Genomic DNA, 17,066 nt, shown 5'->3' on the forward strand with positions numbered 1-17,066 from the left:
TTGCAGTATGGTTTTCTTGTTAGAAATCTCGGTGGAGGAGAGATTTCTTTATCTGCCCAGCTACAGTGGAAATGCACAAGTAAGGGAGCACTGCTAATTAATATTGTTCGGAGACATGGAGTTAAAGTTCCAGATAAAGTAATTTATTAGGGAAATCCTTCAGGGAGATAGATACGACGTACCATGCCTCATTGTTAGTTACATACAGGAAGCGGTAAGGGAGAAGAAGGAAGTCTGTCTTTCCAGCGGAGAGAATGAAACCTGAGGCTAACAAAGGGGAATCAGAGTAGAGTAAGCATGGTCAGAGGGGGAATGCCCTTACTGGCTATCTCTACCCCTAATGCCCCTAGTGGTCAGTAGGGTTGCTGGTGCTAAGAGTCGATTCCATCAGGAGTAGCATCTCCCCTTCTCATCATCTCATGCACTGATCTACGACTCTTATCTTCTCTACAAGGCTCTGGAACCTGTGTCTTGGTAGTGGCTTGGTCAGTCCATCTGCTTCCATGTCTTGAGTTGGGCAGTACTTCAGCTTAACTAGCCCATTCTCTTGTGCCTGTCAAACATAGTGGTGCTTTACGTCCATGTGCTTTGTTCGAGACATAGTCCTTTCCATCAGAGCGAGTTGGATGCACCCTTGGTCGTCCTTAAACATCTCAGTTGGCTTTGGCTCATTGATTCCAGAGTCTCACAGTAACTTGTGTAGCCATGTGGCTTCTTGACATGCTTGGCCAGATGATATATATGAAAGCGCAACCATTGACTGCTTCTGGCTAGTCCAACTGATGGTTCCGCCTCCGTAGAAAAACAGATTTCTGCTTGTGGACCTGTGATCGGTTCTGTCCTTGGCCCAGTCTGTGTCCATGTATCCTACTAGTCTGGGGTTGTCACTTGCTGGTATAAAGAGTTTGAAGAGCTCTGTACTTTTCAGGTACAGCTGACTTTTGACTGTGGTCCAGTCATTCTTGTTTGGTGCACTTACTCTTCTGCCCAGAATTTCCACTGCTGCAGCTGTATCTGACCTTGTGGCTGTTGCTATGTACAAAAGCTTTCCAATTGCTCTTCTTTATAGACTGTTGTCTGGCAATGGCTCACTGTCCTGATCATGCTTCACGTTTGACTCCATTAGTGCTGGCCTCATTGGTTTCTGTCAGTTTTAGACATTTTAGAAGATCATTTATCTTCTGTTTCTGATTGAGAAGGTAATTTCCATCCTCTTCTCTTTCTATCTGAATGCCAAGATAATAGGAAATGCTTCCTAGTTCTTTCACTAGGAAGAAGTGACTTCCACTTCTTTGTTCAGGTGCTTCACAATCTCTTGATTGTCTTGTTTCTTTTCATAGCAAATAATCAAGTCATCAACATCAGTCAAAATGTAAGTCCATCTGTCATTTTTGAATCTCGAGTATAGGCAGGGGCCAGCCTTTCCTTGTATGAACTCCTCCTTGAGTAACACGTCAGCTTCTCAATCCACGCTCTAGCAGCTTGTTTCAAGCCATAGATGCTCTTCTGGAGTTTGCATACAAGGCTCTCTTTTCTCTTTCCAAATCCTGGTGGCTGCTCCATGTAGATGTCTTCCTCTATTTCTCCATGCAGAAACGCAGTTTTCACACCTAGGTGATCAGCTTGCTCCTTTCTTGCTGCTGCTGTGCAGAGGAATGTTCTTACTGAAATATGCTTCACAACAGGTGCAAATGTCTCATCATAGTCTTCAACATATTTTTTAGAGTATCCCTTGGCTACTAAACTGGCTTTGTAGCACTCAATGAAACTATTCCCATGATCAGTAAAAAGTGGGCTAAGGGAGCCTGGCCCTCTTTCTATTGATTGTGGGAGCCACCGGGCTCATGGGCGAGCCTACTTCCCCCTCCTCTTAAATGAGATTAATGGACTGAATGCTCCGTTAACCTCATTTTTGGCTTGTGTGCTGCCGTGGTGTGTGGTGACACACGAGTAAACCCCCGACTGGGAGGCTGCAGCCAGCCTCCTGGCCTTGGAGGTCTCTCCTATATACTATGTAAATCAATGATGTGTAGGAAGTTGGAATTGCCATTTAAAAAAATCTCATTCCTTAAAAAAAAAAAAAAATCTCATTCCTATTATCATGTGAGCTGCTCTATTGGCTGACATCCTGACTAAATTTATTAAAGCTCTGTTGAAATTGAATACAGGTGAAACTTGGAAAATTAGAATATCGTGCAAAAGTCCATTAATTTCAGTAATGCAAATTAAAAGGTGAAACTGATATATGAGACAGATGCATTACATGCAAAGCGAGATAAGTCAAGCCTTAATTTGTTATAATTGTGATGATCATGGCGTACAGCTCATGAAAACCCCAAATCCACAATCCCAGAAAATTAGAATATTACATGGAACCAAGAAGACAAGGATTGAAGAAAAGAACAATATCAGACCTCTGAAAAGTATACAGTATACTGTGCTTGACTGGCCAGCAAACTCGCCTGACCTGACCCCATAGAGAATCTATGGGGCATTGCCAAGAGAAGGATGAGAGACATGAGACCAAACAATGCAGAACTGCTGAAGGCCGCTAATGAAGCATCCTGGTCTTCCATAATACCTCATCAGTGCCACAGGCTGATAGCATCCATGCCACGCCGCATTGAGGCAGTAATTGCTGCAAAAGGGGCCCAAACCAAGTACTGAATACATATGCATGCTTATACTTTTCAGAGGTCCTTTTGGACTTTTGCACAATATTCTAATTTTCCGAGTTTCACCTGTAGTCCTGGGTAACTTCTGAGTATAACTCTTGGGTAATTTAACCAAGATGGCAGCCACTGATTAGTAATGACCTGCTAACAGTAAAGACCTGTTAGATGTCTGTTCTTCTCAAGGACCAAGGAGGAAGGAAATGGGTGAAGAATCAGATCCGGAGGCCTTTGCAAGTGATGACTGTCCCACTTCTGATGACCCCTTCTTGCTTCTCATTCCCTGCTCACCAATTTTGCCTTTTTTCTTTCTGCACTCTTCAGGTGCCCCACAATGGCCCAAAGAGAAGGTAGCATCAATTGAAGTGGAGGAACAGGCCGCTGTGAGCTTACCCTGCAACCCACCAACCAGCGCTGTCCCCCCAAAAATCTACTGGCTCAACAGCAGTGAGTAATCTTTGAAATAAGAATAAAGAATAAAGAAGAACACTCCATGGCCAGTGTGCATTTTGCTTGGCTCCATATCACCTAAATGACATGGGGGATGGGGCAGGATTGCTTCCTCACCTGTGGTACCAGCTGGGGATTCAACTGCAGATATGAGGGAAGGAGTGGGGAAGAAGTTATTAGGTGTCCTGTGGTATCTCACCTCCCTTTGTTGTGCCCTATTCTCTCCCTCCCCCAGAGATTGAACACATTACCCAGAATGAACGAGTCACCATGGGCCAGAATGGGAACCTTTATTTTGCAAACGTGGAGATGAATGACAGCCAACCGGACTATATTTGCAATGCTCATTTCCAAGGTCCCCGAATCATCATCCAGAAGGAGCCTATTGAACTAAAAGTCCATCCCAGTAAGTCTTCGGAATTCCCTGCAATTCTGAGATGTAGCCACCTTTGGGGTGTTTATTATGAAAATGCATCAGCCACAGTTTGTTTGTTTGTTTGTTTGTTTGTTACATTTATATCCCGCTCTTCCTCCAAGGAGCCCTGAGTGGTGTACTACATACTTAAGTTTCTCTTCACAACAACCCTGTGAAGTAGGTTAGGCTGAGAGAGAAGTGACTGGCCCAGAGTCACCCAGCTAGTCTCATGGCTGAATGGAGATTTGGTCTCCCCGGTCCTAGTCCAGCACTCTAACCACTACACCACGCTGGCTCTTCTTCATTTCCACCTTGACCTTCTGTCTACCCAGTCAATTTAGGTCCAACAAGTCAAGTTTAGTCAAGTCAAGTCCAACATATATTGAACTACTTAAAGATTGTATTTGGGGCTGAGAGAGTGAATTGTTTTATAAGTAAACTAGCTGGAAATGCCCGGCATTGCTTGGGCTTATGGTTTCTCTTTGTTATTGCATCCATATCTGCTGTATATCCACCTGTCTGTGCGAGGTGGTGGTCAGGGTTCCCGGGTACCCTGTGTTACTTGTAGGGTCCTAGGAAGCCACTATGGTGCAATTTTCTCTTTGTCATTGCATCCATATGTTTTGTGGGTATATCTGTTGAATATCCGCCTGTCTGTTGTTGGGGTTCCCAGGTACCCTTCATTCTTCATAGGGTCCTAGGCAGTCACTGTGCAAAGTTTGGTGCCAATAGCTTATAAAGGGTGTGGGAATGCATAGGGAACAGACAGACAGACAGACAGACAATTTTATATATATAGAAGATGGTGCTTTGCAACAGTGCTAAAATAAATCCTCTTCCCCACTGCTGCAGAGTTTCACATGAGTTGCCTGTCTGAATTCAGTATTTGATACCCAGTATTTCCATTGGATATTCCACATTTTGATATCTGACATTCTAGTAACATTGAAGTCCAGGGACCAATTAAAAAAGTGCAAGGTTGCACACAGACCTTACCACCCAATTGTCATCAGCCCAAGAAGGAGGGCACTTTAGGTGGTGAGGAATCCCATCACTGGCCCAAGTATGTAGCTACTGTGGGAAAATGTAATGGGGAAACAACCCCCTTATCACTGCCGGTAACATACAGTTGGGTCCTAGTCAGGGATGGAAGCGTGGAGAAACTTAACTGTAAGGACTGGAGTGTTAAGGACTAGGGACTTGAATTAGATACAAAGAGCAAGCGGGGGACAGTGTAGAGACCTAAAGAGAGGGGTGGCTTGACTTCATAAAGAGAGAGAACAAATGGCTTTAGTGGGGGCATTCTGAACTGTATGAAGAGAGGAGAGATATCTGGAGGAAAAAGAATGCACATAAAGGGAGGCTGAAGATGATCCCAAACTGGGAAATAACAGCATCTCCAGTTTGTTGTGAGGAGAAACTTAAGTATGTAGTACACCGCTCTGGGCTTCTTGGAGGAAGAGCGGGATATAAAATGTAAAACAACAACAACAACAAAACCCGTAACAAATTCTGTAAGGTTGGGCACATGGCCATTATTGTTGATGGGGAGGCAGGCTCCTGCCTGCCATCCTGCACACCATCTCTGTCCCCATCCAGGCCCCGCCCCTTGCCATGGCACACAAGCAGCACCGTGGCGATCAGCAGGGCACCAGGAGCACAGTGCATTGAGGGATCCTCCCTCAGCCGGGCAGGAAGTGCTCTGGCATGAGGGAGGATCCCTCAATGCACTGTGCTCTTGGTGATGCACTCCATGCACTGAGATGCTGGAGGACTTCCTGCCCAGGCTGCCTGCAGCCTGTGTACACACACGACCCTGAACCTCAGGTTAAAGCCTGGGGTAAATTCCCGGGCACACTGGGCTTGGTGTGTGAGGTGCCCATGTGAATGGCCTCTATGTCTAATTAAAAGCTTGGATGAATAAATGCATCTTAATAGCTCTTTTAGAAGCTGTCAGAGAAGGGGAGGCTCTTATTTCAGTAGGGAGCACATTCCAAAGCCTAACTTCTCCAAACGTGAATTTTTTTCTTGATAATCCCAATTATGGATGTGGGTTAGATTTAGAGGGATGAGATGTGTAAACTGCCCTAAACTATTTTGGGAAGGGCGGTATAGAAACCAAATAAGTGAATAGATAGATAGCATAAAAGCATATAAATCTGGTAGTGTCGTGGCCCTAATACTCATCATCAAGACTTAAGGGCTTGGTGTAGTTAGAAATAATCCTCTTGGTTAGAGTCAGATTTCCAAAAGGCAAAACAGGAAACCATGTCTCGCTCATACTCTGAAGGTTTGCTGTTCTGAACCTCAGATGATTTCACGCAGTAATACTCAAATGAAATAACGTCCAATAAGGTGAAATGCTTTTATTATTGTCTAACATGTGTAATAACTCACATATCATAAATGCTTTTTCCTCAGAGTTCGTTGGTGAGTTCATTCAGATTGATGATGATTGGACATTAAACCCATTATGTAAAAAGACCATTGTTTTCAGCTGGTTTCAGGTGGGGGTTAAAGGTCTCTTTCTCTCTTTCTTAGAGAGGGCACTTTCCCCGCTACCAATAGGATTGGCAGGGAGAAGGCAAAAGAGGCACCAGTCTTTTCATTGACTCTCATACTGAGACAGCTCTGGCTAAGATATTCCCTACACAGGTGGCCCTCATTATCTGTGGTCCTGGCAACCCCGTTTTTTGCATATACGCAGACGGGCTATGGAGACCCAACCTTTTTATCCACAGTTCTAAAAATAGGCAAAATTTGCCTATCTGCAGTTTCTGGGTAGTTGGAAATGACTTTTGATGTCATTTTCGGCTACCATTTTCCAGGATGGAGCCATTTTTTTTGCTCTTTTGTCATCCCCTGCCCACGATTTTTCATGGAAAACTGGAGGAATTGAGGGTTTGGGGTGGGGGCATTGCTGGACAACTGGAGACCTGGAGACCATGGCACGGTGCTTTATTTCACTTATTTCTGCCTCTTTTTAAATCTTTAAATCCTTTTTTTAACCTTAAGGAACTAACTCCCAATTCCCATTGACTCAAGGTCTCGTTATCTGTGGTTTTGTTATCCACAGTTGTAGGCAAGAACGGAACCCCCATGGATAACGAGGGCCACCTGTACATTGATTCTAAACAGGCTGTACTAGCTATCCTCTGCTTACATGATCAGCATGGCTTCTCGTTCATTCAATGACAAAGACTAAATCATTTCCCTAGAGTTACATAAACCAGCAGGAAGTCTAATAATATATACCTGGCATGCAAATAATACACACTTTGCATGCCTACTACACTCGCAAAGCTGTGGAAGTAGCACACTTGCTCAACCCTGTAGTTGTGTGAAGGTCCATATTGACTGTGGGTGAATCTTTGAGTAGGGCATATGGGTGGGTGGATATGTTAAAGAGCAGAAGTCAGGATGTCTCTCCTTATAGTTGTCGTGTAGTGCAGGACAAGGGACTGTTCTGCCACCTCTTCTGCAGCAGGTGTCCGCTTGGCCTGCCTGTGGGGAGCTGCAGCTTTTGGGGTGGCGTCAAAGCAGATGACTGTACAATCTCTGGCTGGGGTGGGCTCATGACTTGTTGACTCCTTGCTGCCCAGCGGCCTTCTCTTCTTTCTCTTCCATGCAGGCAACTCTTTACAGGTCCAGGAGTTGGGTCTAATGCTGCCAGAGGGGGCATCCAGCACCTATGTGGCGCTGCAGGGAAAAACCCTGGTGCTGGAATGCATCGTGAAGGGATAGTAAGTTTTTTTAAAAAATAAAATAAAAAATACATTGTTGTCAAGGGACAAAGGGAGTTGCTATAAAGGAGAAAGATGCAAAGTGGATTTCTGTTTGAAGAGCATGGTCCTGATGAAATCCTGGAGAGGGGCTCCGTTGGTAGCTACTGGCCAAGCCTAATTCAGGCTTCTGCAACTTTAGGAACATAGGAAGCTGCCACATACTGAGTCAGACCATTGGTCCATTTAGCTCAGTATTGTCTTCACAGACTGGCTGGGGCTTCTCCAAGGATACAGGCAGGAATCTCTCTCAGCCCTATCTTGCAGAAGTCAGGGAGGGAACTTGGAACTTGAATGGGATTTGTATCTTTCAGAGAAATAGGTATATTCCTTTCCATTTGTATTTTTAATTCTCCACAAATCATACAGATCCATATGTTCTGCTAACTCAAAAAAGGCTTTTGGTAGCCTGCCTTGCAAATTCCTTTCAGACGTGTCCGATTTTCTATCCAAAGTTGTAGAGACAACCCCTTTAAAATCTCCCAGTAAAACTAAGTTAGTATTTGATAACTCAGCCATCTTCTGTTCTAAATATTTGTAGAATTCTACTTTTTTTTCATTGGATGCATACATTCCAATTATCACCGTTTTGACTCCAGCAACTATAATTTCCAAAGCTAGCACTCTACCTTCTTCATCTTTAAAAATCAATTTGGGTTCAAATTGTTGCTTCACATAGAGCACTACCCCTCTTTTTTTTTCTTGTCAGAGGAGACAAATTCTTGCCCCAAGGCCTTATTGACCAAATATTTTCTGTCTTGTTTTCTAATATGTGTCTCCAGTAAACATATAATATCCAAACTTTGTTTTTTAAGAAAATGAAAAAAAATTGCCCTTTTAGTTTTGTTATTTAGTCCATTAACATTCCATGAAACTATTTTGTAATCCATCTTGACTAGTTAGAATTATGTGTTGAAGGCACTGGGTCAGGGGCGTAGCTAGCCCGCTGGTGGCCCGTGTGCGAGGAGGGGGCGTGGTCTGGTTCCCATGTGCGAGGAGGGGGCCCGAGGAGGGGGCGTGGTCTGGTTCCCGAACGGAGCCTTGAGGCTCCGTTCGGGAGAAGCAGCTTAATTGCTGAAGGGGCCGCGCGGTCCCTTCGGCAGTTAGACGAAGGCTGGTGCTGCATTCTCAGCACAGCCCAGGAGCAGCTCTTCCCTGCAGGGAAGAGCCGCTTCTGGGCTGCGTTGCGAACGCAGCACCAGTCTTAGCTCCTGAAGGGGCCACGCGGCCCCTTCAGGAGCTAGTTAGGCTGGCGTTGCGAATGCAGCGCCAGCCTTTGTTTAGCTCTCGAAGGGGCCGCGTGGCCCCCGCTTAGGAGCTAAACTACCACCCCCGCGTCTGACGTCAGATGCGGGGTGTGTGTCAGGGCCACGAATGGCAGCTCCTGATTGGGCACGGCCTGGGTTCTTTGAACTTGTTCGCCCAATTATAGCTCCGCCCCTGCACTGGGTGCTCTGGAGTTAAAGTTTTTTTGTATTTATGCCAAAATTCTTGCACTTTGAGGAGCTCTGTAATTCTATTCCTCTTCCTCTTGTAAAAAAAGAAAACCCCTTCAGGCACTTCCCATCTGAAGCGTATTCCATCGGCGTTTAAAGCATTTGTTAAAAATTTGTAATCCTTACATTTCCTTAAGATCCTGGATGGTATTTATTTCAGAACTTTTACCTGTTGGCCTTTGATGGTAAGGGCTTTAGTAAAATGTGCTTGCAGTATCTGCTCTGTACTTGATTTGGAGTTAAATTGAACCAAAGAATCTCTGGGTAATTTATTTATTTAATTGTAGGTTCTGATATCCTGGGATTGGTTGTTTCGTCTGAGCCCACTGATCTTGGCATATCCTGCCCTACTTCCCTCAGGGAACCTGACATCTGTCACTTACTTGAAATCTCAGTTTCAGATGTCAGGTTTGCTGAGGGAAGTAGGGCAGGATATGCTGAGACTGATGACATGGCCGAGCTCAGCGTATCGGAACCTGCAATGGAAGTAAAGGCTCATGTGGGAATGGGGGGCAGGGAGCATGTTCCCCTAGGGTAGTGGCAACCTCAGGTGCTGCTGTTGTATCTGAAACCAACCTTAGTTTAGGAGTCCAACCACCTTTATTCTAACTTGAAAAAGTTTACCCTTCCAATTGCCAAGAGGCAGTTCTGAGACTTGTCACAAGCAACCAGATGAGCTATTTGCAAATCTGCCAATGGCCATTTGATTGTGTCTGTTTCTCACTGGTTCTTATTAGCATAGCTGTCTCTCAAAGGTAGAATGGGCTCTGCCTCCACTCAGAAATCAAGGAAGTGTGTTGCACTTAGCAGAAGTGCCATTATTTTTCCTTAACCTGCCTTCCGTCAAAGGCCTTGTGACCATGTCAGCAGGCAGCTCTTCTGCGTATGGGTGAGTCTGTGTGTGTTGGTGAGTGACTGTATTTGTAGTGGGGACAGGGCATATGTGAATGTGTTTGTGAAATAGACTAGTCCTTGCTAATTGGGCAAAGAGGCACCTTCTAAAGATATTCACATATTTAGCAGGGGAGAGCAACTGTCCTTATTCATCCCAGCATAATGTTCCTCCCAGTAGGAGTGTGCACGAACCTTCAATCGCAAACCGGTCTGCCACAAACTGGGTCGGTTCGATTGTGAACCGGACCGACCTTCAGGAGAGGTGGTCCAGTCCTTGATTGAACTGAACTGAGCCTGGTCCGTGGTGGACCGGTTTGAACCAGTTCGGCAATTCGAGGGGCTGTGCTTGTAAAGGGGGTTCTGGTGAGGATTCCCCTTTACAAGCAAAGGAAACCCTGGCTTTAAAAGGCTTCTAAAGGGCTTCTGGGGGGAAGCGGTGAGAGGGCACCTTTAAAAGTAGTTGTAAGGTGCTTACCAGTCTGGCACTCCTCCCAGCAGCCCGCCTGCGTGGCGGCACAGTTCCTGAACTGACCTGGCCTCTGCATATGCCAGGTCAGTTCACAAACCTTGCCGCCGCCATGCAGGCAGCCTCTGCGGGGAGCACCGGACTGGTAAGCACCTTACAATTACTCCCACCCCCCTTGCCACCTAATGGCGCATCAGGGAAATGACTTCGGTAGCAAGCCAGAGGTTGCCGGTTTGAATCCCCGCTGGTATGTTTCCCAGATTATGGTTTCCCAGATTATGGGAAACACCTATATTGAGCAGCAGCGATATTGGAAGATGCTGAAAGGTATCATCTCATATTGAGATGGCAATGGTAAACCCCTCCTGTATTCTACCAAAGACAACCACAGGGCTCTGTTGGCGCCAGGAGTTGACACCGACTCGACAACACACTTTACTTTACTCACCCTCTCCCCTTTAGCCGCCCTTCAGAAGCCTTGTAAAGCCAGGATTCCCCTTTGCTTGTAAAGGATTCCCCTTTACAAGCATAGCCCCTTGAACTGCCAAACTGTTTCAATCAAATGGACTGGAATAGCTGGTTGGTTTGACTGAACCACTTAGCGGGCCAGCGGTTTGGATCAGTCCAAATTTGAACCGAACCACTAAAATTGGTCCATGCACACCCCTACCTCCCAGTGGCTGTTGCTGGTATCTCCCTTCTGTTTCTTTTAGATTATGAGTCCCTTTTGTTATGTCAGTTACTTTGAGTACTTCTTGTTGAACTTTTTGTTATATTATTATAACAACTTAAATTGAGCTTTTTGTTATAATTTTATTATTGTAAATAGTAATAATAGTAATAATATGGAAGAGAGAGTCTGAGTGATTGTTGTGTTTGTGTGTGCATGTGCCAAAAGAGAAGAGGAATGACCAGTCTGCGAGTCTCTAATGTCTCTAATGAGTCTTGCTCCAGGGTTTGCAAAAGCTGGTAGGGAAAAGAAAGGGCCCTGAAACATACCCTGGAATTTCATCTTCTTTTCTCCTTAGGGTAGGGAAATGAAACTCTCCAGTCCATTCCAGCCTGATTCCTTCTCTTTGGCAGCATAGAAGCTGCCCACCCTTAGATTGGGCAACAAGATTTGGAAATAGGAAAGGCAATTAAAGGCAGGCTTAAAACCTAAAATATTCTTTATGCAATCGGAACTATCTCCTTCCCTGGTTTTCTCTGGGGAGACCAGCTCAGCCTGCTTTTCAACCACAGGTTTGTTGTTGCTGAAGAATAACTGCTGTCAATGGAAAACAGAGATGCACTTTGGTGACATGTGTAATGATAGTTTCATTTAAAAATTGCTATTAGTTGTTGTCTGGATGATTACAAAAACAATAAAGAGCAATTTGGAGGAGAGTGGGAAAGAACAAATAACTTTGCTTGTTGACTCTGGGCCAAAGTACAAGTGACATGTAAAACACCATTATCCCTGATGGGCTTACTTTTTCTTTTCTTTCTTTCTTTATTTTATTTATTTTACATATTTTTATACCGCTCAAAACTTACGTCTCTGGGCGGTTTACAACAAGATAAAAACAAAGGTAAAAAATTAGTTAAAAACAAAAACAAGAAATTTAAAAACACAGCAATTTAGAAATTTTGAAACAATATTCTAAACAACATTTAAACAATCAAAATAACATTTTGACAAAACAACATTTAAACAATCAAAATCAATTAAAAGTCTGGGTGAACAGATGCATCTTTAAAGACTTTTTAAAAATTGTCAGAAATGGGGAGGCTCTTATTTCACTAGGGAGCACATTCCAAAGCCTCGGGGCAGCAACAGAGAAGGCCTGTCCCTGAGTAGCCACCAGACGAGCTGGTGGCAAATGCAGATGGAACTCTCCTGATTATCTCAGTGGGTGGTGGGATTCATAACGAAGAAGACGTTCTCTTAAATACCCAGGGCCCAAGCTGTTTAGGGCTTTATAGGTTGTAACGAACACCTTACATTTTGCCTGGAAACATATCAGCAGCCAGTGTTACTCCTTCAATACAGGAGTAATATTTTCTCTCCTAGATGCCCCAGAGACCAACCTGGCTGCCGCATTCTAAACCACCTGTAGTTTTCGGACTACATACAAGGGCAGCCCCACATAGAGCGCATTGCAGTAATCCAGTCTGGAGGTTACCAGCAGGTGTACCACTGTTTTGAGGTCATCTGTCTCAAGAAACGGACGCAGCTGGCGTATCAGCTGAAGTTGATAGAAGGCACCTCTGGCCACTGCCTCAACCTGGGACACTAGGGAGAGACTTGGATCCAGAAGCTGTGTACCTGTTCCTTCTGGGGAAGTGTGACCCCATCCAGAACAGGCAGATCAAGCTCGTCTCTCGAGTTTCGACCCTGCACAATGAGTACCTCCGTCTTATCTGGATTCAGTCTCAGTTTGTTATCCCTCATCCAGCCCATTACCGCCTCCAGTCAGGCATTTAGGGAGGTTATGCCCTCTCCCAATGATGCTGACGTGGAGAAATAGATTTGGGTGTCATCAGCATACTAATAGCACCCTGCACCAAATCTCCTGATGATCTCTCCCAGTGGTTTCATGTAGATGTTAAACGACATCGGAGACAATATGAAGCCCTGAGGGGACACCATACAAAAGTTGAGATTTTGAAAAACAACTGTCTCCAAGGGACACCATCTGGAACCTGCCTGAGAAGTAGGAACGGAACAACTGCAGAGCAGTGCCTTTCACTCCCAACCTCCTCAGACGTTCCAGAAGGATACTATGGACGATAGTATCAAAAGCTGCCGCCGAGAGGTCCAAAAGGACCAACAGAGTCACACTTCCCCTGTCAATTGCCAATTGGAGATCATCCATCAGGCCGACCAAGGCAGTCTCCACCCCATAGCCAGTCCGGAAACCAGTTTGAAATGGGTCTAGATAATCAGTTTCCTCCAAGACTGTCCGGAGTTTATCAGTAGCTGCTGGACAAGGCCCTACATAGATTGGGACTGCAGAGCAGGAAGAGGGGGACTTTAATCCTCTGCCCCCATGGTCCCAATCCAGACCAGATCCAGCTGTTATTTACCTGGAAAAAAACTTCCATTGGTACCAATGAGAGGTCCCCTCACCGCAATACATGAGAGCTAGGACAGGGATCTGGATCTAGCTCATGGGAAGAGAGGGTTTAAGCCCCTTCTTCATCCTGTGGTCCCTATTTATAGGGGCCTGGTCCAGCTGCTGAAGAAAAAGGAAGCCCATCAGGGATAATGATGCTTTAAACCAGGCATCCCCAAACTGCGGCCCTCCAGATGTTGCTGAACCACAACTCCCAGCATCCCTAGACACAATTTTTTGTGGCTGGGTATGCTGGAAGTTGTAGTTCAGCAACATCTGGAGGGCCGCAGTTTGGGGATGCCTGCTTTAAACGTTACAGTCATTTGACTCTTGTTGGGTCATGACCTGGTATCTAATCTAATGTACACAGTTTGTAAAAAAAAGCCAGTGTTATGCAGTGGATAATGCCATATTATAGAGCTGGGCACAATCTTTAAGTCTATGTTACCATAATTGGGTTTTTAAGGAAATAAAAGGAAGATCCTTGGAGGAAGGGTAGGATAAAATGCACTAAATAAACAAATGTGAACTCCAGCTTTACAATATCCTTCAGTCGAGGGAAACTGCTAGACCCACTTGAGGCACTCTGGGTCTTGTAAGAGGGACAGCTCCAAATTTAATAGGGCCCTCTATAGTGCCCACTTGTGGATCCCTTCCCATATGGGAGACCCTTGGTTTGTGGGGTGGCAGCACCTGTGGAGCTCTCCTTTCCAGTGCTCCTCTTGGCATCACACAGCTTTTTCTTTTTTAAAGGTCACTATCACAGACCACGGCTCTCTATAACTCCAGCAGACATCTTGGTTTCCTGCCAATGCTCCTGATGCAGCATCATGCTGGAGTGTTATGGGGAAACCAAGATGGCATCCAGAGACCACTGAGAATTGCTCTTGCTACTGCATAGGTGGTGGTGAAAAGTTTTTCTTTTAATTTTAAAAAAGTTGCCTGATACCAGAGGAACATCCAGGGGGACAGTAAGAGGGAGGGCAGGCATCCACATTGAGCCCTGCTGGGTGCTGAGGTTCCAGCATCTGCCCCAAGGGTGCCATGTACTGACCCTAGCCTAGCTATAAATGGAGAATATTAATGGACACCACTTTTTAGTTAGTTTTAAATCAATTTCCATGAAGTGATGAACCACCTAAACGTTACAGGCCTTCTGCTGCTGGCTTGGAGTGGGGTGGGGAACCATGTAGCACACCTCTTAGCCATTCAGTTGGATGGTCTAGAGCAGATTCTGAAGCTAGTTTCACCCATTCTCTGACTCTTCCATCCCCTGCAGCCCAACACCATCTTTGGAATGGGTCAACGTCAATGGGCTGATGCCTTCAGGTCGGACAGAATTTGACAACTACAACAGAACCCTGCGCATCCATGGAGTCGTGGAGGATGACGACGGAGAATACCAGTGCATTGCTCACAACAAACATGGCACTATTCGCCACAAATACTATGTGACTGTTGAGGGTATACTCATTTGGATGTTATATGGCTGTAAGATGGGGTGGCGGTGGGATCAGAATGAGGATCATCAGCATTCTGGTGATGATCTGGGGGAAGGGGAACACTGTTCTCTCTAACAGGGATTCCCAGGTGTTGTTGACTACTACAGCTCTCAGCATCCCCAGCTATAGTGGCCTTTGGCTGGGGCTGCTGGGAGTTGTAGTCAACAACATCTGGGAATCCCTGTTAGAGGGAACACTGAAGGAGAGGTCTCGGAAAGCACATGAATACCAGTAATGCAAATAATAAATAATAGGATGCTTTTCATGTTTCAGTAGTCAGAGGGGGCTGGCTGCTGTGAAGAGAGATTCAAGATGTCCCATGACCTGCTTTTCAAGGCTGAAGGGTGAAAAATGCTAGCGTGATCCAGCTCAAGTTAAACCTCTTTATGCCCCATTGATTGCAGTGGCAGAACCATCATATTGAACTCTCCAGTTGAAAGCAATGAGACTGAATCAGTCTCTAACTTTGGCTAGCTCATGCCCAGGGCGTTCTAAGAAAAGATATTTACTATATTTTCCCCCTCTTTTTTTTAAACACCTCACAACAACATCAGTGTCATGAAATATTTTTATTATTATTTCTTGTTTACACAGTCAGACAGATGTTATTGACTGGTTTGTTTTATCCAGACATCAAGTCCTTCCCAAGGACCTTGGATGGCTGAATTTTATTATCAATATTGTTGTTATTATTATAGATATCATCATAGAATATAAGCTGTTCCCAGTAAAGTTGCTTTTTGTAATTGGCTGATGGTGATTTCTGTGGCCCCTATGGTGCTGAGGTGCTCTTCAAGTTGTTTTGGAATTGCACCCAGGGCGCCAATTACTACTGGGATTATGTTGTTGTTGTTGTTGTTGTTGTTGTTGTTATTAGCTGCCATTCCGCACAGAGGAACTTCGTCATAGGGGGTCTGCTGTGGCTGCTGCGTGATGTGAAGGGCAGCTGTGGAATGACTTAGCACAGTTTGTCTGGGCATCTGCGCAGCACTGGTTCCATTGGGAGCAGCTTTGCATAACTGCCTGGAAGCTGCTTTAAGTTGTTCTGCAGCTGCCCTGTCATGCTGCTCCATCGGGGCCGCCTTTCACATGGTGCAGAAGCTCCAGCAGGTCTCTAGCACTGACGTTCCACCATGCAGCATGTCATAGAAAAAGGAATATGATGATTCCCGGTCCCCTCCTTAAAGGGCTCACAGCCTAATAAAAACACATGCAGATCTACTGTATTCAACCTTTTAACACTCTGGCCTCAGCAAGGAGAGCGGACTTGTGCCTGGAAAGCAGTGCAGGAAGTTTTGTTTTTAAGCGGCTATTTACATTGTTTCCTAGTAAAGTGGCAATACCGCATATGATAACATGGAATCTTAAATTGGAGGTACACAAACTGGGATTGGGGTTGGGCATGACTTCCAGAGCAAAGAGGGGCTCCCCCAAACATTCAGGTCCTGGCAGATTCACAATAGATTTATAGGGATGGTTGTAACCCGCCATACCTTTGGGAAGGGAAGCATTCAGTTCAAGGTGCTTCTTTGTTCTAATGATCACTCCCTGTGTGTGGTTTTACAATGGTGTCAAGGATGGCCTCTTCTATACTTCTTCCAATGCCAGTGTTGTATTAAATGCCAAAATATGGTTAATGCCTTTATTAGGACTGAGAAAAATACCACAAAATACTTGGCAAGCTTTCGAGTTCTCTGGAACTCTGTTTCAACCTCCAGCCTGAAGAAGAGTTCAGGAGAACTCCAAAGCTTGTTGACTACTTTACGGTATTTTAGTTGGTCCTAATAAAGGTGTGACCCAGCTTTTGGATTTGTGACTAATGGACCAACATGGCTACCTGTGATTTTTGAATGTTGGATTAGTACCCCAATCCACAATCTCCTCGTGCGCAGCATCAAGCTGCATACAATGATTCATGAGAAGCTCCACACACTCCCCTCTGGAGCCAGCCTGTGGGGTCTAGGGCATAATCTGAAGGGCCCTGATAGAGCTACCTTACTGAAGCTAAGCAGGTCTGGATCTGGTCAGTGCTTGGATGAAAGGCCACCCAGGAATCTTGGATGCACTGCCTTGAACTTGTCAAAGGAAAGGTGGGAACAAGTAAATAAATAGTAATTTGTGCAGGGTTAAGGCACCCACAGAACAGAGTATCTGAGATTATGCTGTCCTAATATTTAATTGTGCAGAGCCAAACTTGCAAGTTTTCTCGACTAATTCTTCCCCCCAAAACTAAGAGTGGAATTAGATGGTATAAGGCACATGGAGTGACATGTTTCTTTCTCCTCTCTGCC

General features: G+C 45.1%; 1 protein-coding gene across 9 annotated transcripts in view; it reads left to right on the plus strand.

Moving 5' to 3' along the window:
* The window catches only part of L1CAM (L1 cell adhesion molecule), a 148,188-nt gene that overhangs the window by 53,706 nt on the left and 77,416 nt on the right, over positions 1-17,066 (plus strand). For all 9 annotated transcript variants that reach the window (XM_053303072.1, XM_053303071.1, XM_053303073.1 and 6 more), the window contains 4 exons: positions 2,997-3,119; positions 3,358-3,528; positions 7,169-7,280; positions 14,553-14,737. In XM_053303072.1, coding sequence (XP_053159047.1) covers positions 2,997-3,119; positions 3,358-3,528; positions 7,169-7,280; positions 14,553-14,737 — 591 coding nt within the window. The remainder of the gene's footprint in view (positions 1-2,996; positions 3,120-3,357; positions 3,529-7,168; positions 7,281-14,552; positions 14,738-17,066) is intronic.

This window comes from Hemicordylus capensis, chromosome 2, assembly GCF_027244095.1.
Source record: "Hemicordylus capensis ecotype Gifberg chromosome 2, rHemCap1.1.pri, whole genome shotgun sequence".
Taxonomy (NCBI): domain Eukaryota; kingdom Metazoa; phylum Chordata; class Lepidosauria; order Squamata; family Cordylidae; genus Hemicordylus; species Hemicordylus capensis.